Raw genomic sequence first — 24,208 nt, 5'->3', positions numbered from 1 at the left:
CTCAGCCCTACAGCTCATGGCTGGGCTCTCTCCGCTGCCTTGAGCTGGACTGAGCGACATGACGTCCCCCAATTTCCTCACAATAATACCTTCTATTTATACCCAACACCTCTCCTCCCAGGAGAGCACTGTGTTTTCCCAACATTGATTCACCAAGCCAGCTGCACTGAATTGAATTAAAATTCACAGCAGCTACTCACAACAAGCCTACCCCTGTCCCCTTCCTGTCCACTCCTTCATGCACTGCTGTGATACTCATAGTAAAAGAGGCAAGTCAAGAAAATCAGTCTTCTATACCCCTGCCCCACTCGAGGGACCTCTCCCCTGATCCTGGTCCAGACCAGGTGGGAGGTGGGGGTTGTGTCACCCCCCTTCACTCCTTCATGCACTGCTGTGATGCTCATAGTAAAAGAGGCAAGTCAAGAACATCAGTCTTCTATACCCCTGCCCTACTCGAGGGACCTCTCCCCTGATCCTGGTCCAGACCAGGTGGGAGGTGGGGGTTGTGTCACCCCAGGGCCCTTCTGTCGTGGGAAAAATCTAATGTGAGAGAGATGGGTCTTCAAGCATAGCATTCCCCTTTCCATAAACATTTAAATCATCAAAACCCAAAAGTGAGAACTGCTAATGATGGGAATTCAGGCACAAAAGAGAACTATATTGAGGAAATTTTTCTAATTCTTAAAGTTATACCACATAGGCTGCTGTCTATTTTGCCTCAGCAAAAGGACAATACAGTCTCCTAATCACCATGGTCAGAGGGTTCTCCCCTGGGTAAGCCTCCTGGCTCACTGGAGAAATGAGAAGGAAGGGGCTCATGGGCTCTGCTAGCCCTTTGCCCTTAGTGCAGATCCAACTGGCCATGGTCAGTCCAGAGCCCTGGCCTGAGGGACAGAGAGCAGGGAGGGGTCCAGGAAGGAGCCTGCATTGGTCTGACAGGAATGATGGATGGATGTCCCATATGCATCCCCACCACATACACAGTCTTAGCCTCTCTGTGCCTCTATCCTGCTCTGCTGCCTGGCGCAGTCCCCAGGGATCAGAAGGAGAAGGATAATGTTGTGCTGAGGGCAGGGGTCTCCTACATGCATGCCCACTCCTGGCATTGCCATCCACAGTCAGTCAATCCATCAAGAGTGAGTCCCTCTCATTCGGTGACTAGACACTGTGTGTGCCTGCCTGGGCCGCCTTCTATGGGGAAACCACATCCCCTATCCTGTGAGGGCAGATGCGGAGGGTTGGTTACGTGAAAACCCAAGAGCGTCTCTCCAGGCAGGATGGGGCCATGGGCACAAAATCCTATGGGGCTGCAGTCCTAATCAATAGCTTTTCCCACAGAGCCTGGGATCTCAGGATGGGGAAGTGTTTAGGGGTCTAAGGACTAAATTAGTCCTCCCCATATCCCCACCCATCCCTCATCTGTCTCCTGCATCCCTTTGTCAACACCAATAGTACTGAAAGAGCAGGAGCTCCAGTGTCCATCTTTTCCACCATGGCCGTGCCCATCCCCCTCCACCCTTCATTACCAAGGCCTCTTGGTGGTACCAGTAGTCTTGGTAACATCTGCTCCTTGAGAGGACACCAAGGGATGGGGCAATGGAGCCCTAGGGATCACATAAAACCCATCTTTCAATAAGGCAGTTTACTGGCCCTTTGAAAATCAGGGGTCTGTGACATGAATAGAGCATTCCCAAACCATACATGCCTCTCCTCCCATAGAGAGGGTGTCCAAGCACTGGCTTCTATCATTCATATTCCAAAGACCAGTTCAAAAGCATTAGATTTTCTTTTTTTTTAAGCTTACTTATTTATTTTGAGGGAAAGAGAGAGTATGCACCCACAAGCAGGGGAGGGGCAGAGAGAGAGGGAGAGAGAGAGAATCCCAAGAGGGCTCTGTGCTGACAGTGCAGAAGTGGGATTCAAACCCACAAACCATGAGATCACAACTTGAGCTGAAATCAAGAGTTGGATGCCTAACTGAGTTAATGAGGTGCCCCAAGCATCAGATTTTATGGAAACTTAAAAATATTTAGATGCTGAAAATCATTATGAAACTGCAATTAGAAAGTTGTCATTTATATCTATCGGATTTATAAGATTTGGGTAATAATAATAATAATAATAATAATAATAATAATAGCAATAGAAACCATACATCTTACTCTGTTATAGTGCTTTTGTTGTGCCAAATACACTTACTATGTTTTAAAACAGAGTGAATGATTAGAATAACAGAATATTAGAGAGAGGCATTCTGAGGTGGATACTTAGTATGTGAAGGCTAGGCTCCATGATAGCCATTTGCATGTGTATAAAAGACAGACACACAGATAGGCACCCCAATTGCTGCTCAGCCCTCCAAGGTCGCTGGGAATGGGCATGTGGGGGCATCTAGCAATGCCGCTATTGATGCAGATGAACTTGACAGCTGTGAGCTGAGCATTTAAACAGGGAGCCACCTCCCCAGGCAGCCCCCAGAAGTTCCAACATCACTAGGTGCCTGTTGTGGGGAGCACCTCTCATCATCTATCTGCTGGGTAGCTGCTGTTTGGAGAGTCGCAGCTGCAAGAGGGCACTGGTGCTAATAGTGAATGGCCTCAGTAGCCAGCTCTCACCTTCCACGCACAATGGCCAGCCAGAACCAGCATGCACACACCAAGAGTGGGGACGAGGGGCCAGAGCAGGTAGTCTGGATTATTGCTGTGCCTCTGGCCAGCTACAAAATCCCAACTTTCATGAAGATTCAGAGAAGGAAACTTTGGGAGCAAGGTGGGGTGATAGGCACCCAGCCCCAAAATGGTCAGTGTGATCATCGGCCCCTCTCATTTGACACTTGAGAAACTGAGGTCCAGAGAGAGGAAGGGACTAACTTAAGGTCACATGATGGGTAGATGGCAGATAAGACCCCAAGTGTCCTGGCCATGGCTCGACTCTCTCCATAGTCAACTGGGTTAGCATTCCCACACCTGATGATGGATGGCCCCAGAGGTCTGGGTCTATGGAGAAACAGACTGTTCTACAGCCTCGACCCTAGTTGAAATTCAGTGGGGCCAAATTAGCCTGCCACCTCTCAGCACCACTCTGGGGGAGGCTGCCCAGGAGGAAAGTATGAATAGACAGACTGAGAGAAATTGCCCAAAAGAGCCTCTCCCAGCAGCTAAAGAGGCTGTTCTGGTACATGGCTCCTCAGGGGTGTTAGGGGCAATGGGATATGGCTCCTCAGCAGTGATCATTCCTGGGTGTCAGACCATCAGAGTCACTAGCCCCAGAACAATTCCAGACCAGCGAGGACCATTCTCCAGGAGGCCCTGGGAACAGTAAAGGGCACAGCCTTGGCATCTCAACTCTCCTCGAGTCATACAGGACAATAAAAAAGGGAATTTTATTCAGCTTCTGTGGAAAAAGAATCTGACAATTCCTCAGAAAGGTAGACATAGAATGAATGTATGACCCAGCAATTCCACTCCTAGGCACACAACCCAAAGAGTTGCAAACAGGTATTCAAATAAATACTTGAACAAGTCCATGGATGTTCATAGTGGCACTACTCACAATAGCAAAAAGTGGAAACAACCTAAGTGTGCATCAACAGGTGAACAGATAAACAGAATGTGGTATATCCATACCACAGTACACTATTCAGCCTTAACAAAACAATGAAGTACTGACATATACTAGTGTCAATGAATCCAAAAAGCATTATGCTAAGTAAAAGAAGCCAGTCACAAAAGTCACAAGTAGTATGAGTCCATTTATATGGAATATCCAGAACAGGAAAATCCATAGAAACAGAAAGTAAATTGGTGGTGGCCCCCTTTAGCAGGCTTGGCCACATGCTGGCTTCTGGACCCTCTATTCAAACATTATCCCTAGAGTTAGTCATTCCCATCAAAAGTCCCAGGTGTAAGTCTCATTTGCCTGAGCCACCCCCATAGCAGATGGACAGAGTGCACTGCTTGGCCAGGCTGGGTCTCACCATCCCCGTGGTAGGAATGGGGTGGGGTGGGGGTGAACTGCATAGGACCTTCCCCACCCAAACCAGAGGACTGGATGGGCAGAAACAACAATGTCCACTCTAGGACAACGAAAGGCGTGACTTCTCATGCCCTTCTCTTTCTTTCTCCTCCTCTCCTCCTGCTGACACACAGCATGAAGGGTAATTTCTGTGTAAGTGGACCTGATTGTAGGTCTTGGGTTCCTTGGTACAGTCCTAATTTTTAGTTGTCTGTCCCGATAGCACATTTGGATGAGACCATGTGTACTAATTCCAGATTTAAAAACATGGTTGGCATCCCTCACAGCCCCACTGACTATGTGGAGCTTTCGCTAATCACCTCTTTGACCACTGAACATCTTTGCTCTACCAGGAATGAGCTGACCCTCTGGAGTTTTATGTCAATGGTAAATAGTAGATTTGGTTCCAGGAGGATAGAGCTAGTGAGAGAGACAAAACAAGAATACCTTTTCCCCTTGCCTCTTCCCTCCCTGGGGGCTGCCATTTTTCTCACACAGCATCCAAGTCCTCCTCTCATGGACCTCATTCTGTGATCTTTGGCCCACCCCAGGATCTTCCTTCCCCACTCTCTCTGTGCACACAGTTAGGACCAAGCGCGTCCACTGTAGACATGGTCTACAGTGATGATGTTTGACCAAGGAATGGTGATGGAAAGGTGTAGACATGGTGATGATTGACCAAGGAATATATCCAAGAGAAGGCATTCATTCCAGGAGGTTTCCATCCTCTGAAGCAGGGAATGACCTACCCCAGGGACCCTACCCCGTCCCCACTCAGATCCTGTGCCTGGATGAAGGAATACTGCAGGCACTGGGCTCCTCCAGAAGCAAGGAGGTGGGAGTAGGGCAGAGGGAGGGAGAATGTGGGTACCAGGCCCTTTGTCTGGGCCTGAGTCAGGCAAGCATCCAACTTATACTCAGAATCTGCTGAGTCTCTACAATGCTCTTTTTAAAGAATTAGTGCTGACCCCCATGTCAGGGAACTAAGGAAGCCACTGCCTACTTACTTGAAAATTTAATTAACCATCTCTGTCTAGCTCCTTGCCTAAGAAACAGGACACTTCTCTCTAGAGGACAAGGGAGATGATTTGCAGTCTTTTTGAAATGTGGAAGGAATCCAGTGCGCTGGAGGAAAGGACAGGAGGCTAATGAAGAATATAGTTCTGGAGTGTGCTCCATAGGGTGGAGAGGCAGGGAGCTAGAAAACAAGGCTGACCTCTCCACCTTCACTCTGCTCAGCCCACCTAGCTTCACTATGCTCCCTGCTAGCTCCTAACCCCTTAACCAGCCTACCTGGCCAGTTCACAAACATTCTAAAACAGTACTCTCTGAAGAAAAAAAAAAAAGCCTGTATAATAGAAAGCCTTTTGCAATCACAAATTAACCTTCTGTGGGATCTCTACTAAATGAAGAATTACCTCTGTGAACTGTGTTCTCCATCATGAATGTTTTAGCCAAAACTCTAAGTTTGCACTGATTGCCTGTCCCATGAACCACACAGTCCTGTGGACTCTATTTTTGGATGGACTCTGGAATGAGGCTGCCTGAGTTCAAGTTCTAGCTCTGCCATTTGCTAGCTGTGTAACCTTGGGCAAATTGCTAACCTCTATGGCTCAATTTTCTTATCTATAAAATGGGGAATAGTAATACCTACCTTAACGTGTTGTTATGAGGACTGAAAGTATTAATATATCTAAAGCATTTAGAATAATGCTTGTAACATAGAACCATGAAAACGTTAACTTATAACAAATTACTACTGAAAAGAGGTGGAGAATGGATTTGAATAGGAACCAGCAGTATCCTTTAGAAGCCAAACCCAAACATTTACTGATATTTTAATGGAGAAGGGAAAGGTGAAGAAAAAAAACAAGAAAGAGGGAAGAGGGGGAGCCTTAAAAATTCAGGAAGACCTGCCAATGTGAAATTCAGCTTAAACTGAATTGGGAGGGCACTATGTAAACAAATGAAATTCTCTCCATTGATAGGTAGGTAGGTAGGTAGGTAGGTAGGTAAATAGAGCAAGCCAGCCAATAGGGCATGCTGAGTCTACAGAGCATATGACTCTTGATCTTGGGTTTGTGACTTCGAGCCCCATGTTGGGTGTAGAAATTACTTTGAAAAAGAAAAAGAAAAAAAATGATTAATGACAGCAATTCTCTATGGATAATGGGATGGAATGTGTGGTATTTTTTTTGCTTTATTTAATTTTTCAATTATTCTATGTTAATCACACATTACTTATACAGTTTCTAAAAACTTATGTCAAAAATCCACTTGAGACAATACATGGATGGTCTTACCTATAGAACAAAAAAATCTGGGTCAGTTTTTAAAATAAAATTTTCAGGTTTAAAATTTAAAAATTAAGAAGTGATTTGGCATTGGAAAAGAGGGCTTGTGAAGATGTTTAGATAAGGACCCCGCAGATTTCAGGATGGACAAGAGAATTAGGAGGCAAGGAGTTGTCCCCAGTGGCCTCATGGCAACCCCTCACTCTAGGATTCTGAACTTTATTTCCAAGCTCCTTGTAAACAGATAGGCATCAGTGGCTTCATTAATCCTTGAGCATCATGCTACATAAAGATGACAGCACACTCTTCACAAAGACAGATATGGAAACAGGTACACAGGGAGGTTTTAACACGGGAGCCTGTGACTCTATACCCAATCTGTTTCTCATTTGTCCCTCGTTTCCTCTGCAGATACAGCTGATCCACCACCACCACCCCTGCCCCACGCCACCTCAGTGTGGTGGTGTATATGGGGAACCCAAAAGTTTGTCATAAAATTAACTTCATTAATCCATCTGAGTTGGATATCTGACACTCATCCTGGAAAGAAAACATCCTGAGGTTTCACAGGGTCAGTTATTGCATGCACTCAAGGTGTATTGACTTCAGCCAATGAAGTCATGGATTATAAAAGACAGAGGATCTTTCCTTTATGCTTGCCACAAATGCTCTTTCCTGCTTCCACACTAGCACTCAGGTCAACTCTCCTGGCTGGGATGTTCCCTTTGTTCCAGTCCATCTGACCTCTACCCATATTCTGCCTGCTACCCAAAGCTTCTTCTGACTCCTGCAGTCCTCACCACAGGCTCCTTTCTCTGATCTGTGATTAGCACCACACAGCTCCTAACTGTATCTGCTGTGTCATAGTCCTTACTGCTTCATATACCTGTATCTTGACTCCTGAGCCAGGCCTCAAGCTCTTGCAGGGAAAGCAGAGCTCAGCACATGTGTGAGCATGCATACGTACACTTCACATCACATCATTTCACATCACATCACATTGCTTTTTACCTGATAGGTTCTCGGTAAATATCTATTCATTATTTGGGAATATACCAGGAGGCAGCTAAACAATCATAGACATTCTTAACAAGTTCACTTAGGAGTCTTATGTACCAATTATATATTGTCTATAAGAGACTCACTTAAGATCCAAAGACACAAATAGATTGAAAGTAAAAGGATGGAAAAAGACATTCCATGTAAACAGCAACCAAAAGAGAGTTGGAGTGGCTATACTCCAGAAAAAATAGATTTTAAAGAAAAAATTATTATAATAGACCAAAAAAGGACATTACATATTGATAAAAAGGTAAATCCATCAAGAAGCTAAAATAGTTATAAACATACATGCACCAAACAACAGAGCCTCAAAATATATGAAGTAAACACTGACAGATTTTAAGAGAGAGATGAGTTTTATGGTAATAGCTGAAGACTTAAATACCCACTTGTAATAATGAATAGAAAATTTAGACAGAAGATCAGTAAGAAAATAGAGGCTTATTCAGTCTAAAAAGAACTCCCTCCTCCAAATGCTAACTGGAAAGAAAAGGAACAATATCACCCCTGTTATTGCAAGGACCTCTGTACCATTTGTGGCATTGCTTATCTATCACTGCTCAGACACACTTTACCATGACTTGGCCACCAAGTCTGCTCTCTTCTCAGGTCATAAGTCCAGGCTCAACCAACTCTCGCCTTCAAATCCCACAGAGTGCCAGGGAGATGTGCCTAGGGGGGATCTGGCATCAGTTATATCCTCCGCTACCAAAGTATTTAGACACTTGTCCAAGCCTAGCTTCCAGTCCAGCTCCTCATCCTCAGAATAACTGTATTTCAAAGGGTCCTTTTCCAAGCTTCTGGGCTGTGGTTAGACACTGCCCACTACCCTCCCTCAACAAGCCTCTTTGACCTCAAATTCAGGGAAGACAATTCAGATATCTTTTGCTTCCATCCAAGAAAGTCCTGGGTGAAATTGGTTCACTCCTCAGTCACCAGCTCTCTAAAACACGGGATGGGAGGAGGCAGTGACTGGCTGGCTCAGTCGGAGCATGGGACGCTTAATCTTGGGGTTGGGGGTTCAAGCCCCATGTTGGATGTAGAGATGACTTTAAAAAATAAAATATTTTTTAAAAAAGATTTTATTTTTTGGGTGCCTGGGTGGCTCAGTTGGTTGAGTGTCCAACTTCTGCTCAAGTCATGATCTTGCAGCTCTTGGGTTTGGGTCCTGCACCAGGCTCTGTGCTGACAGCTCAGAGTCTGGAGCCTGCTTCGGATTCTGTGTCTCCCTCTCTCTCTGCCTCTTCTGCACTCTCACTCTGTCTCTCTCTTTCTCAAAAATAAATAAACACTCAAAAAGTTTTTTAAAGATTTTATTTTTAAGTCATCTCCACACCCAATGTCAGGCTTGAACTCACAACCCTGTGCTCAGGAGTTGCATGCTCCACTGACTGTGGCAGCCAGGTGCCTCCCCCCAAATAAAATCTTAAAAAAAATTTTAAATATGGTGTGAGGAAATTTTTGCCAAATCATATAAAACATAAAAGGTCTTCTTTTTTCCTAACTCCAGGACAATTAGGGGAGGAGGATTTCTGTAATTGCATATCTCAAGTGGTCCTATACAGGATAGAGATGATCAGCTTCTCCAGATTGTAATCCTGTGAATATATATAAATATATATTATATAATATATATTATATATATATATATTATATAATATATAATTTATATCTTGCTACACAACTAATTGCCAAAGAGCAATAAATAATAGAAGAGTTCTGAGATCAGGAAGATCAAACAGATTTGCAGGCACCCAGGACATATTGAATTTGCTACTTGGAATACAGAATTTTTTATGAGAATTTTACCAACACAGATTAATTGTTAAGAGAAAATATTTTCTGGGGCAAACTCCTATTCAAGTTTAAATTCATAATCAATTTTCTCTTTAGAAGGAAGATGGCGGTGTAGGAGGACGCTGGGCTCACCTTGTCCTGCTGATCACTTAGATTCCACCCACGCCTGCCTAAATAACCCAGAAAACCACCAGAAGACTAGCAGAAAGGATTCTCCAGAACCAAGCGTAGACAAGAGGCCCACGGAAGAGGGGCCCCTCCTAAAACGGATCACCAAAGGAAAAGCAAGCAGAGCCTGCCCCTCCCCCCTGTGCACCTTGCTGATCCACCCCAGCTAATACACCAGATCCCCAGCACCACAAGCCTGGCAGTGTGCAAGTAGCCCAGACGGGCCACGCCACCCCACCCCACAATGAATCCCGCCCCTAGGAGAGGGGAAGAGAAGGTACACACCAGTCTGACTGTGGCCCCAGCGGTGGACTGGGGGCAGACGTCAGGTCTGACTGCGGCCCCGCCCACAACGCAAGTTATTCAAGACAGCACAGAGGAAGTGCCCTGCAGTTCCACACTACTCCAGGAACTATCCAAAATGATGAAATGGAAGAATTCCCCTCAAAAGAATCTCCAGGAAATAACAACAGCTAACAAACTGATCAAAAAGGATTTAAACAATATAACAGAAAGTGAATTTAGAATAATAGTCATAAAATTAATCGCTGGGCTTGAAAACAGTATAGAGGACAGCAGAGAATCTATTGCTACAGAGATCAAGGGACTAAGGAACAGCCAGGAGGAGATAAAAAATGCTATAAATGAGCTGCAAAATAAAATGGAGACAACCACAGCTCGGCTTGAAGAGGCAGAGGAGAGAATAGGTGAACTAGAAGATAAAGTTATGGAAAAAGAGGAAGCTGAGGAAAAAAGAGATTAAAAAAATACAGGAGTATGAGGGGAAAATTAGAGAACTAAGTGATGCACTAAAGAGAAATAATCTACACATAACTGGTATTCCAGAGGAGGAAGAGAGAGGGAAAGGTGCTGAAGGTGTACTTCAAGAAATAATAGCTGAGAACTTCCCTGATCTGGGGAAGGAAAAAGACATTGAAATCCAAGAGGCACAGAGAACTCCCTTCAGATGTAACTTGAATCGATCTTCTGCGCGACATATCATAGTGAAACTGGCAAAATACAAGGATAAAGAGAAAATTCTGAAAGCAGCTAGGGATAAACGTGCTCTAAGATATAAAGGGAGACTGATAAGACTCGTGACGGATCTCTCTACTGAAACTTGGCAGGCCAGAAAGGAATGGCAGGAAATCTTCAATGTGATGAACAGAAAAAATATGCACCCAAGAATCCTTTATCCAGCAAATCTGTCATTTAGAATAGAAGGAGAGATAAAGGTCTTCCCAAACAAAAACTGAAGGAATTCGTCACCACTAAACCAGCCCTACAAGAGACCCTAAGGGGGATCCTGTGAGACAAAGTACCAGAGACATCGCTGCAAGCATGAAACCTACGGACATCACAATGACTCCAAACCCATATCTTTCTATAATAACACTGAAAGTAAATGGACTAAATGGGCCAACATAAAGACATAGGGTATCAGAATGGATAAAAAAACAAGACCCATCTATTTGCTGTCTACAAGAGACTCATTTTAGACCTGAGGACACCTTCAGATTGAAAGTGAGGGGATGGAGAACTATTTATCATGCTACTGGAAGTCAAAAGAGAGCTGGGGTAGCCATACTTATATCAGACAAACTAGACTTTAAATTAAAGGCTGTAACAAGAGATGAACAAGGGCATTATATAATAATTACAGGGTCTATCCATCAGGAAGAGCTAACATTTATAAATGTCTATGTGCCAAATACGGGAGCCCCCAAATATATAAAACAATTACTCACAAACATAAGCAACCTTATTGACAAGAATGTGGTAATTGCAGGGACTTTAACACCCCACTTACAGAAATGGATAGATCATCTAGACACATGGTCAATAAAGAAACAAGGGCCCTGAATGATACATTGGATCAGATGGACTTGACAGATATATTTAGAACTCTGCATCCCAAAGGAACAGAATATACTTTCTTCTCGAGTGCACATGGAACATTCTCCAAGATAGATCACATACGGGGTCACAAAACAGCCCTTCATAAGTATACAAGAATTGAGATCATACCATGCATACTTTCAGACCACAATGCTATGAAGCTTGAAATCAACCACAGGAAAAAGTCTGGAAAACCTCCAAAAGCATGGAGGTTAAAGAACACCCTACTAAAGAATGAATGGTTCAACCAGGCAATTAGAGAAGAAATTAAAAAATATATGGAAACAAACGAAAATGAAAATACAACAATCCAAAAGCTTTGGGATGCAGCGAAGGTAGTGGTGAGAGGAAAATACATCGCAATCCAGGCCTATCTCAAGAAACAAGAAAAATCCCAAATACAAAATCTAACAGAACACTTAAAGGAAATAGAAGCAGAACAGCAAAGACACCCTAAACCCAGCAGAAGAAGAGAAATAATAAAGATCAGAGCAGAAATAAACAATATAGAATCTAAAAAAACTGTAGAGCAGATCAATGAAACCAAGAGTTGGTTTTTTGAAAAAATAAACAAAATTGATAAACCTCTAGCCAGGCTTCTCAAAAAGAAAAGGTAAATGACCCAAATAGATAAAATCATGAATGAAAACGGAATTATTACAACCAATCCCTCAGAAATACAAGCAATTATCAGGGAATACTATGAAAAACTGTATGCCAACAAACTGGACAACCTGGAAGAAATAGACAAATTCCTAAACACCCACACACTTCCAAAACTCAATCAGGAGGAAATAGAAAGCTTGAATAGACCCATAACCAGCGAAGAAATTGAATCAGTTATCAAAAATCTCCCAATAAATAAGAGTCCAGGACCAGATGGCATCCCAGGGGAGTTCTACCAGTCGTTTAAAGCAGAGATAATACCTATCCTTCTCAAACTATTCCAAAAATAGAAAGGGAAGGAAAACTTCCAGACTCATTCTATGAAGCCAGTATTACTTTGATTCCCAAACCAGACAGAGACCCAGTAAAAAAAGAGAACTACAGGCCAATATCCCTGATGAATATGGATGCAAAAATTCTCAATAAGATACTAGCAAATCGAATTCAACAGCATATAAAAAGAATTATTCACCATGATCAAGTGGGATTCATTCCTGGGATGCAGGGCTGGTTCAACATTTGCAAATCAATTAACATGATACATCACGTTAATAAAAGAAAAGATAAGAACCATATGATCCTGTCAATCGATGCAGAAAAAGCATTTAACAAAATTCAGCATCCTTTCTTAATAAAAACCCTCGGAAAGTCGGGATAGAAGGAACATACTTAAACATCATAAAAGCCATTTATGAAAAGCCCACAGCTAACATCATCCTCAATGGAGAAAAACTGAGAGCTTTTTCCCTGAGATCAGGAACATGACAGGGATGTCCACTCTCACTGCTGTTGTTTAACATAGTGTTGGAAGTTCTAGCATCAGCCATGAGACAACAAAAGGAAATCAAAGGCATCAAAATTGGCAAAGATGAAGTTAAGCTTTCACTTTTTGCAGATGACATGATATTATACATGGAAAATCCGATAGACTCCACCAAAAGTCTGCTAGAACTGATACATGAATTCAGCAAAGTTGCAGGATACAAAATCAATGTACAGAAATCAGTTGCATTCTTATACACTAATAATGAAGCAACAGAAAGACAAAGAAAGAAACTGATCCCATTCACAATTGCACCAAGAAGCATAAAATACCTAGGAATAAATCTAACCAAAGATGTAAAAGATCTGTATGCTGAAAACTATAGAAAGCTTATGAAGGAAATTGAAGAAGATATAAAGAAATAGAAAAACATTCCGTGCTCATGGATTGGAAGAATAAATATTATCAAAATGTCAATACTACCCTAAGCTATCTACACATTCAATGCAATCCCAATCAAAATTGCACCAGCATTCTTCTCGAAACTAGAACAAGCAATCCTAAAATTCATATGGAACCACAAAAGGCCCCGAATAGCCAAAGTAATTTTGAAGAAGAAGACCAAAGCAGGAGGCATCACAATCCCAGCCTCTACTACAAAGCTGTCATCATCAAGACAGCATGGTATTGGCACAAAAACAGACACATAGACCAGTGGAATAGAATAGAAACCCCAGAACTAGACCCACAAACGTATGGCCAACTAATCTTTGACAAAGCAGGAAAGAATATCCAATGGAAAAAAGAGAGTCTCTTTAACAAATGGTGCTGGGAGAACTGGACAGCAACATGCAGAAGAATGAAACTAGACCACTTTCTCACACCATTCACAAAAATAAACTCAAAATGGATAAAGGACCTGAATGTGAGACAGGAAACCATCAAAACCCTAGAGGAGAAAGGAGGAAAAGACCTCGCTGACCTCAGCCGTAGCAATTTCTTACTTGACACATCCCCAAAGGCAAGGGAATTAAAAGCAAAAATGAACAACTGGGACCTTATGAAGATAAAAAGCTTCTGCACAGCAAAGGAAACAATCAACAAAACTAAAAGGCAACCAACGGAATGGGAAAAGATATTTGCAAATGACGTGTCGGACAAAGGGCTAGTATCCAAAATCTATAAAGAGCTCACCAAACTCCACACCTGAAAAACAAATGATCCAGTGAAGAAATGGGAAGAAAACATGAATAGACACTTCTCTAAAGACATCTGGATGGCCAATAGGCACATGAAAAGATGCTCAACGTCGCTCCTCATCAGGGAAATACAAATCAAAACCACACTCAGATATCACCTCACGCCAGTCAGAGTGGCCAAAATGAAGAAATCAGGAGACTACAGATGCTGGAGAGGATGTGGAGAAATGGGAACCCTCTTGCACTGTTGGTGGGAATGCAAACTCGTGCAGCCACTCTGGAAAACAGTGTGGAGGTTCCTCAAAAAATTAAAAATAGACCTACCCTATGACCCAGCAGTAGCACTGCTAGGAATTTACCCAAGGGATACAGGAGTACTGATGCATAGGGGCACTTGTACCCCAATGTTTATAGCAGCACTCTCAACGATAGCCAAATTATGGAAAGAGCCTAAATGTCCATCAACTGATGAATGGATAAAGAAATTGTGGTTTGTATACACAATGGAGTACTACGTGGCAATGAGAAAGAATGAAATATGGCCCTTTGTAGCAATGTGGGTGAACTGGAGAGTGTGATGCTAAGTGAAATAATCCATACAGAGAGAGACAGATACCATATGTTTTCACTCTTATGTGGATCCTGAGAAACTTAACAGGAACCCATGGGGGAGGGGAAGGGAAAAAAAAAAGAGGAGGTTAGAGTGGGAGAGAGCCAAAGCATAAGAGACTCTTAAAAACTGAGAACAAACTGAGGGTTGATGGGGGGTGGGAGGGAGGGGAAGGTGGGTGATGGGTATTGAAGAGGGCATCTTTTGGGATGAGCACTGGGGTTGTATGGAAACCAATTTGACAATAAATTTCATATATTTAAAAAATAAAATAAAATAAAAATAAAAAATTACTTGAAAAATTAAAAAAAAAATTCTCTTTAGCACAGCTAAACTTTTCCCAATTTTTCCTATTTTTTTATTTTAAAGAAATCATGTTCCTTGGGATCAGTTCTTTCCTATTTCCATTTTTTCAATAAAAATTTGGTCAACTAGTTGTAGGTGTATTTTTAATAGCTTTATTGAGATGCAATTCACATAGCATACAATCCACCCATTTAAGATATACAATTTGATGCTTTTTAGTATATTCTCATAACTGTGTAATCATCACCACAATTTTAGAATATTTTTATAACCCTCAAGGAAACTCCTATACCCATTAGCAGTCACTCCTATTCCTCCTCAATTCCTTGGCTTTAAGCAACCACTAAATTACTTCTATCTTTATGGATTCTCCTATTCTGAACATTTCTTATAAATGAGATCATACAATGCATCATCTTTTGTGACTGGCATCTTAATACTTAATACTTTCAAGATCCATTCATGTTGTAGTATGTGTTCAGTACTTCATTCCTTTTTATGCTTGAATATGTCATTGTATGGATATATCCCATTGTACTTATCCATTCATAAGTTGATGGACACTTATGAACTTGATGGGTTGTTTCCACTTTTTGGCTATTATTGATAATACTGCTATGAACATTCACTGACAAGCTTTTGTGTGGATATATCTTTTCACTGATCTTGGATATATACATAGAGTAGAGTTGCCAATTGGGTGCAGTTGACCTTTCCCAATTTTCCTGGTTTACATTCCTGTCATTGTGTTTTCTTTTACAAATGGCAGCAATAGAGAAAAAGAGAAGACCTGTGCCCATTCAGATGTCTTATTTGAAGTTCTCAAGGGCATAGCAGAATCAAATGATCTTAGGATTGAAATGATGGCATCAAAGTGATTGGGTCAAAATATCCTACAAAGGAAAATTTTTCTGGAAAAAAGTTCTAACCTGAGCTGAGCTGTATATTTGAAGAGCTGGAGAGGAGGAGAAAGAAGATGGCACTCTGGCAGGGGCCATAGCATTAGCAAAGGCCTGATGACTGAGCTGAGTATGGAACACTTGGGGGATAAGCAAGATGTAGTAGAAAGGGAGCCTGGAATGATTTGCTGGGAATCATATCATCAAGGGTTTGAATAGCAGGGTTTTAATATCTTTGGGGGACCATGGAAGACTGTGGTCTAGGGACATTAGTCAAGTGATCAGATCAAATGGCATGGGCACAGCAATGACTGGCAGATGCAGGCAACATGGAGCTAAAAAGGGAGACATCTGAGATAGCAAGTCTTCATCCCTAGGAGGCTCTTGCAGTAATTCAGGGCCAAGGTGAAGGCTTTGAGGATAGCCAGCTGGAAATCAGTGACTTAAATATTGATTCAGTGGGCAAAGTGGCATTCATCATGGGGCTGGTCCCTCAAAGGACCCGTGCCTGTGTGCAGGGAACTCATCATTTTCCTATTATATAAATTGATTAGATCATTCAGAGCTGAGACTGATGCCAGGGGTTTGCTGCTAATCAAGCTAGAATAACAAGCTGGAGGACAAGGCAGGCCCTTTGCCAACTGGGCAAGGAGCTGGTCCAGAGGCACAGAACACTGCAGCAAAGCACTCTGTCCCTGCCCTGGGATTCTGGGCAAAGAAAGGCCCTGAGGTCTGGCAATGCCCTTCAGCTGCCTCTAGAGGCTTCTAGGGCCGACTCCTGGAATGATACTTCTCAGGGCGTCTGTCAGATACTTCGGTCAAGTGGAACCCAGCCCTGAAGGCCTATGGCTGGGCTGTCCCCCCTGCCTTCAGGAATTTGTAGAGATGGGAGTATCATAGGGAAGACAGAACAAGTTGGGGCAACACCAGTGGAGAGCCCAAGGGAGGCAAAGCCGTGGAAAAAGAATAATTGAAGGGCATTTTGCAAATAAAGCAATAGTCTGTGAAGGCAATAATCTGTGTTTGCTTAAACCTCCCACTATGAGATTCTCCCCTTCACGCAAAGATTCCCCTGCCCCTTTCTAATAAGATCATCGCAAAACATGACACGTGCCACCCACAGCCAGAAAGCCTAATTCTGACTATGGTGATGGATCCTCTTCTCATCTGTCCCTCCCTAACACGGAGGGGAGTGCAGTTGGCTCCATCTACAAACTGGAACAGCATTTCTAGGAAGATCCCAGTCTCCAATGTGCCTGGTTTAAGCAAATCAACATCCCAAGTCAGATGCCTTTTAGCTTTCTGCCAGCTCTCCTGCTCCCCACCCACCTCCAGTCTCCATGTGGGGGCATGGGGTCAGAGGTACTTGGTTTCCAAGCAGGGGAATGTTCAGTGAGTGGACTGAGGCTCCTTCAGGAACCACTTTGAGCACCCGGACCCTGAGGGGTCGGACGATGCTGCCACCACTTTTCGTCGACCTTAGCTCAGTGTTTTCTATTGTGGAGGCCAGATAGCTTGGGAAATGGGGTGGGGAAACAGTTCTGCATTTTGCCCCAGTTCACCCACCTAGGGTATTTAAATACAGTTACCATCATTGTTTTTATTTTCTGTATCTGCGTGGATTCATCATCGTCATCGGAAGGGGGCAGAGAAAGGGCTGGCTGCCTGAATAAGGTGGTGTTTCGTCCGTACCTAAGGTGTTCCTCACCACAGAACTTTGTGACCCAGGCCAAGCCCGGACTGTGTTCGCGGAGAAGCTCCCGCGGTAGCGCGGAGCACCTGCTGTTTCCCGGGCGCGGCGGGACCAGGGGACGACGATTCCCCGCCCCCGCCACACTCAAAAGCACACCCTTTCCCCGCCCCCCACGCCGGCCTCCTGAGAGCCCTCTAGTGAGCTTCCTCTACCCTTCTACCCACCCCACCGCAGCCAGGTTCCTATCCAGACTCCCCGATCCTGGGCTAGAGGGGTAAGGGGGCTGGGTGGCAAAAGAAGACCCAGCAGCAGGGTGGGTTTGGACGCCTCCTCCTCCCCCTGACTCCTCCCCTGTCTCTGTTCCGCAGCGTCCTCGCCCTGTCAGCACTCTGCTTCAGCAACTGTACCTGCCGCTGACTGGGGGAACACAGGAGAAGGAGAAAGGGAAACAGGGTTTGGGGAGCAGCGCGCAGCAGGATGACTGGCCTCGCCCCGCGCTGCGGGCCCCGGCAGCCCTAGAGCCGCCCGCCCCCCGGCTGCCGCACCGATGCGCTGTCCGCGGTGCTGACGCCGGCCGCCTGCTAGGTTGGGAAGGGGAGGAGACTCCCTCACTCCCGGGTCTCCAAGAGCCGAGTGACCCCACCCCCATTCCTTCCCAGGCGGGATCATTTCTGCAAAGGAACCTTCAGAGACCTAGCGCTGCGGAAGGATCCAGGAAGAAGAGGGAACTTAAACTTCGGTTGCAGCCCAAGAACCGGGTGTCGGGGGATTCGCGTTGTGTGGCCCCCAACGCCCTGCGACCTCAGGGCACCACCAAGTTGAGCAAAGTTTGGCGGCAGCTTGGAGATAAGAAAGGGATTCCGAAGCCGAAGCTCAGGGAGGGGACGGACGGGGTTCCCCGACAGGGTGGTAGCCAGCACCGCAGTCCGGACACCTGCTTCGGTGCCCCGCATTTAATTCCGCCGGAACGACTGGGAGGCGTCGCAGCAGCCCAACTCCCCACCCCTTCCCTCCCATCCTTATCTCCCCCCCCCCCCCCCGCCTTCAACACCCCGCCCCGGGCGCCGGTGACTCCGCCTCTCCGTGCCGGGCGGCTCTCCGGCTGGAGCTGGAAAGGGAGCGCTTCCCGGGACTCGGCTCGGTTCTGAGGCTCCGAAGCCGACGCCGCCGGCTCAGGCCCGGGGGTGGGAGCTGGACTGCGGGTGCAGCCGGAGCCTGGGAGCCGCCAAGCAGGGAACGCCTCATGGGACGACCCCAGGGGCTCTCTTCGTGCCCTGCTGCGGCGTCCCAGTCTTAGGCTCCCGGGTTCCCCAGCCCGCCCCGCCCGCAGCCCGCGGCCTGTCTGGAGAAGAGTATGAGGCCCGGGGCCCCGTGGACGCCGGCCACAGGGCGGCAGGGGCCTAGCTTCAGACCCCCGCGCCCGAGGGTGGCTGGTGAGGAGCCGCGGGAGCCGGCGAGGCGTCGGGGCGCGGAGAGGAGCGTCCCAGCCCGGGCGCCCGAAGGGCCGCGGGACCCGTGTGCGGCCTGAGTGCCAAGGAGGAGGCGGAGGCGAGGCGCCCCGCCGTCCGGGCTCTGGGAGAAGCGGCAAGGGGCTCCGCGGCGGCCCCCGACCCCTGGCCACCATCCTCACGCTTCTGCTCCCGCGGGGGGGATGTCGCGGCCCGGGCCCCGAGCGCCGCCCCGGCCCTGGGGCTGAGCTCCGGACCATGTCCTCCCGCAGCCCCCGGCCTCCGCCCCGCCGCTGCCGCCGCCGCCTGCCGCGCCCCTCCTGCTGCTGCTGCTGCTGCCGACGCTCGCACCTCAACGAGGACACGGGTCGCTTCGTGCTGCTGGCGGCGCTCATCGGCCTCTACCTGGTGGCGGGCGCCACAGTCTTCTCGGCGCTCGAGAGCCCGGGCGAGGCGGAGGCGCGGGCGCGCTGGGGCGCCACGCTGCGCAACTTCAGCGCGGCGCACGGCGTGGCGGAGCCAGAGCTGCGCGCCTTCCTCCGGCACTACGAGGCCGCGCTGGCTGCCGGCGTCCGAGCAGACGCGCTGCGCCCGCGCTGGGACTTCCCTGGCGCCTTCTACTTCGTGGGCACAGTGGTATCCACCATAGGTGAGCAGCGCGCCCGGCGCGCGTCTTTCCTCTCCGCGCCTTTCACCTGCCACCCTTTCTACCGCTCGGCGGCTGGTCCGCGTCCCTCGGCTTCCCCCTTCCCTTCTAATGCCCCACTGCCTAGTTTCGTCTTGCCCTCACCCCTCCGCCGGTCCCCCTCCTCCTGACCCTTCTCTTTCTTAACTGGCTTTCGGCGCGGTAAGTGGCCTGGGAGACCCATCTCTGGCGCTCACCCAGCGGTGACTCGCCAGGCAGTACGGCCCAATGGGGAGAACCCTCACCCAGCCACTGGGCTGACCCGCGGCCGCCCGCGCGCTCTAGCGCTTCCCAGCTCCGTAACTTGACCTCTGTGCGCCTCAGTTTTCTCCTCTAAAAGGACTTGTGAGAATAAGCGTCTAGGGCCTTCTATTTCCTTCTATTTCTCACGCCCCCTGGGTCTGTTTCCTCATCCAGATGATTTGGGAAGCCCCCTTTCCCTCCACTCACCACGTTTTTATCTTTTTTTTAATCTCTCTTTTCTTTCTTCTTTTCCACGTTTTTCTTCAGCATCCTCTAGCCCTTTACCCTGGGGAGGACGAACACTTTCCTTGATCTCCTTCCCACCCGCTACTCCTACAGTCTACACCGCCCCCTCCACCAAAGAAAAGCCCTTAGACTCTGAGGCCAGGATTTCAGCGCTCTTATTCCGCCCGCCTTCTCACTTGGATTTTCTCCCCCTTCTCCCTCCACCCGCTTCCCAGCTTCTCCTCCAATTTCTAGACCTCTCTCATTACCTTGCCATCTTTTCCAACCAATAGTGGCACCAAGGGATAACCGGGTGGGGTGGGGAGGGGGCAGTTTCTCCATACTTTTTATCATTCCTTCTTATGTTTGGTATAAACAGTTCACGGTTTCAGAACCACACAAAATATGATGTGTAAATACTCTTTCAAGCCCCCCACTTCTACTTTCACACCCCCACCCCCATCCCACCAGCCTCTCCTGTAGAGATCTTGGAGCCACTGGCTGCTCAGCACTACACCCCTTCCTTCTTTTTTCTTCTCCTGTCACCCACTTTCCCCATCCCCCCTTTCTGAGGATGCTGGGTGTCATGTGAAACAGACCTCCTCCTCAGTTACTACAGAGTGCAGAATAAATACAGGATTGCCACTTCGGTGAGATTTTGTGTGTGTGTGCCATCCGCTCCTGCTTTGAGCTCCAGGGTGGGAGAGGGCATTTGGCTGGCCATATCACTAGTCACCCCAAGGCACTATCTCCTGGTGGTAGTTTTGGAAGAGAGGGCTGGTTTCACTGGGTTGAGAAGTGAGGGATTGCATAGACACAACTTCCATGGGTAGGTTCTGGGCTGGTTTTGTATGCCAGCTCAGAGGTGTGCATAGACCAACTGGCCAGTGTAAGCCATCGCAGATGGCTGCTGAGAGGCAGAGAAAGACTTCATCCATGTGCAGGATATGAGCAGCTTAGAGATGTCTCTCTGAGTGTATATGTATAGTCTACGAAAGGGCTTCCTTTCCTTCAATGATTTTTCATGTGTCATGCTTCATCTGATTATTTTAAATAGAAATGGCAAATATGGCCCAAGCCCAAAGCACACACAAATTTGGTAAAAATACCTTTTAAAAGCTATATCATGTTGTTATGGTGATTGAAGATATAAAATGACCCCCCTCAAAAAAATCCCCTTGTAAGAGCTGCATCAAGTTGCTATAGCAACTAGAGTTTTTTTTTAAAGTGCTTTAAAAGTACTAAGGATGCTTAGTCCTAGAGGATGACATCATGCACTCATAGCTCATTACTGATTTGTGCTCTTCCTCTTGGAAACACACCCTTTTGCTTTCTTCCACCTAGAGGCACACCTGTGCACATATTGGATGGCCACAGCATTTCTCTCCCGGTTACATGCTCTGGCTTCAGCTTCCTAATGGAACGTACACGCTAAAGGGAGAGGTGTTAGCAGTGTCCTCTTCCCCTACAGGGAGTGAGTCCATCCAGATGGGGCCCCATGCCAGTGACCTGTTGGTCTCTGTGCCTCTCGGATGAGCACCCATCAATTTCTTCATGCACTGCCCAGCCACAGCTTCTAAAGCTTCTCTCAGTCCTTGCACGAAATCAAGTCTGTGTGTTGGCAAATTGTTCCAAGCCCTTTAAGCTACTGGCAGGAGTGGCTGTTCTTTAGTCAAGCAGAAAGGAACTATGTTCTCTTTCTTGATTTGTGTTCTCAGATGTAGGCAAGCAGTGTAGGAGGGCTACAGTGAAGCATGTGGCTGTGTTACGAATGACCCAGCACATTGTTTCCAAAATCTGCTGCACGGAGACATTCATCTCTCAGGGGAGCTACACTCAGGGACAGGAACTAGCCTGTGGACAACTTAGCATTGAACTAGACCTTTGCAGGGATGCCAAGACAGCTACACGAGTAGCAGGATCCACGTGCTGCCATGGCCTGGAGCACTGGTTCAAACTGGTCACTTCTGTCATATAAGTTCTGCTGAATCCCAAAGTAGCATGGTTGTCATTTCAGCCTTCTCTTGCAAAATATACTTAGATGAGATGTAAGTAAAGGTCTACATACATCAGTTTCTTTCCCTTAAATGCCCTGAGTCTTCAGAGACAATTATTATTAGTATTGGTGCTTTTGTGGATTTAGCAGCTCAGGAAGCCACAGCTTGGTCCAAAATGGGCAGTCAGGATTCTCTGCCTGCCACCTCATCCAGTGAAGAGGAAAATTAGCATGCACTCCGTTTTCTCTGATCAGTGGATATCATGGTATAGATGGTCCATGCAGCGGTGGGCATTCCTCTTTTGTGGTGCATGGACCCTGCTAAATGATTCATCTAGATGTTCGTATGGACAAATCTTCCTTTATTTATTCTATAAATATTGATGTATTGTGTATGTCAGGCCCGGTGCTACGTTTTGAAAAGTTAAAGCTTATTCTATAAGACACAGGTTAAAGCATATTCCACGGCAGATGGATCATAGCATTTATGGGCAACATATCCTGGCTATTTTCACTAAAGATGATTAGAACAAGGAGGAGACCTTTAGTCCAGTCCCGTGTGGTGCAAAGTTCTAAAGGAATTGTCTCAGGTCACAGTTAATTATATGTTCAGCTGGATCGAGAATCCATGTTGTGCAGTGTTTGGTCTACCAGTTTCATGCATATAAGTGGCGGACACCTTCTTGTTTGAGACTGAAGTATTTAATAATGGGTGTGTGGGGGGATGGTCTGACATCAGGGCAGGGCTGGGCAGAACTGGTCTGTTGGTCAGGCCAAGAACTGATTAAGTCCAGAGAACACTTGAAGGATCAAACATATGTTAGAGGTCAGACAGATGAGAAGCATCTGGCAGGTCTAAGACAGCTGGGAAGGCAAGAGCCAATACCAAGAAGGTCAGTCAGAGACAGGTACTAACAAGTAGGAGACCTTCTGGTGTTTATCAGAATGGTACAGAGATGGAAACCACTTGCTTTCTGCCTTCTTTTGCCCCAATGTGTGTGTGTGTGTGTGTGTGTGTGTGTGTGTGTGTGTGTGTGCGCGCGCGCGCGCGCACACACACACACACACACACACACACACATAGGGAAAGGGAAGAAGGGGCAGGAATGGGCCTTCAGCTAGAGGGAGACACACATGTGGCTGTATTTAGGGTTAGATGAAACACCATGATAACATGGAATATTTGTCTGGACATTTGGCTTGAACAGGGCCCCATACCAGAGCTAGGTAGTTTGCAGTGGTATAGACACATGTGTGTCCACATGGTACAGATCCAGTGGGAAAATTTGCCAGTGATTGTTCAGCAGTAGTTGAGGCTGTGCAGGAAGTCAGCCTGAATAACTCAAGCAAAATACAAATCCACTTTGTGGTCTAAATTATTCATATTGATTGCTTACACTGAACTGAAACCCTGAGTAGTATTATTTCTTTCATTTATGCGATGTGACATATTCCTAAGGGGTTGAAATCAAGTTTGTTTTAATGTGAATGCATTCATTTATTCATTCCTCCATTTAACAGAATCCAAGACAAGTCTAGCTCATCGTAGATCCATGTGTGGCCTTTGGCAGATCATTATCTGCATCTCCTGTGATTACATGAACTCCTCCAGGTAAAGATGGCGGCTTGTGTTCTGTTCGCACTAAACAATATTCTTGGAGGCAGTGCTCTAGCTCAAAGATATTCAAGCAATCCAAAGGGTATTAATCCGTCGTTTCACATCCTAAAGGATGTTTTACTGGTTTACTTTGAAAAGATTAAAAGGAAACTCTCTACTGGGGTTTTAATTATGCAACTGCTGTCAGATTTACACATAGGGAAGAACATATTTAAAAGTCTTTCTCAAATGGCAGCTTGATATAAACAGAAATATTTTTGCTTCCTTTTATTAGGTTTGCTGGCAGCGTATTTGAGCTATAAAGTTAAAACCACGCCGCTCTAGACGGGATGGTGTAGGTATATGAGAGTTGTCACTGTTGACACTGCATAATTTAGCTTGCTACTTTCAGAATTAGGCACACTTAATTATTCAGCCACGAGATTAGTAACAAGTCCTAACTTTTTTCCTCTTTTTTTCACATGGATTTTTAAAACGGTTTTCACTTCAAAGGAAACTAAGACATTATAAGACCGAAATGTCACCGCCACATTTACATTCGGTTTTCTTCTAACATGTATGTAATCCAACTGGAGGTGGTTCTGATCCCAGGAGGCAAATAACATTACCCAGAAGGAATGGAG

At 46.0% G+C, this 24,208-nt stretch overlaps 1 protein-coding gene across 1 annotated transcript in view; it reads left to right on the top strand.

Annotated features, from left to right (window-relative positions):
• The first annotated feature begins 19,076 nt into the window (after positions 1–19,076).
• KCNK12 (potassium two pore domain channel subfamily K member 12) overlaps positions 19,077–24,208 on the top strand; it is a 49,949-nt gene continuing 44,817 nt past the window's right edge. The window contains exon 1 of the mRNA XM_042979761.1: positions 19,077–19,467. Within this exon, the coding sequence (XP_042835695.1) occupies positions 19,077–19,467 (391 nt within the window). The remainder of the gene's footprint in view (positions 19,468–24,208) is intronic.

This window comes from Panthera tigris, chromosome A3 (assembly GCF_018350195.1).
Source record: "Panthera tigris isolate Pti1 chromosome A3, P.tigris_Pti1_mat1.1, whole genome shotgun sequence".
In the NCBI taxonomy this organism is placed as follows: Eukaryota; Metazoa; Chordata; class Mammalia; order Carnivora; family Felidae; genus Panthera; species Panthera tigris.
The sequence above is the reverse complement of the archived record's forward strand: the minus strand, read 5'-3'. Positions and strand labels throughout refer to the sequence as shown.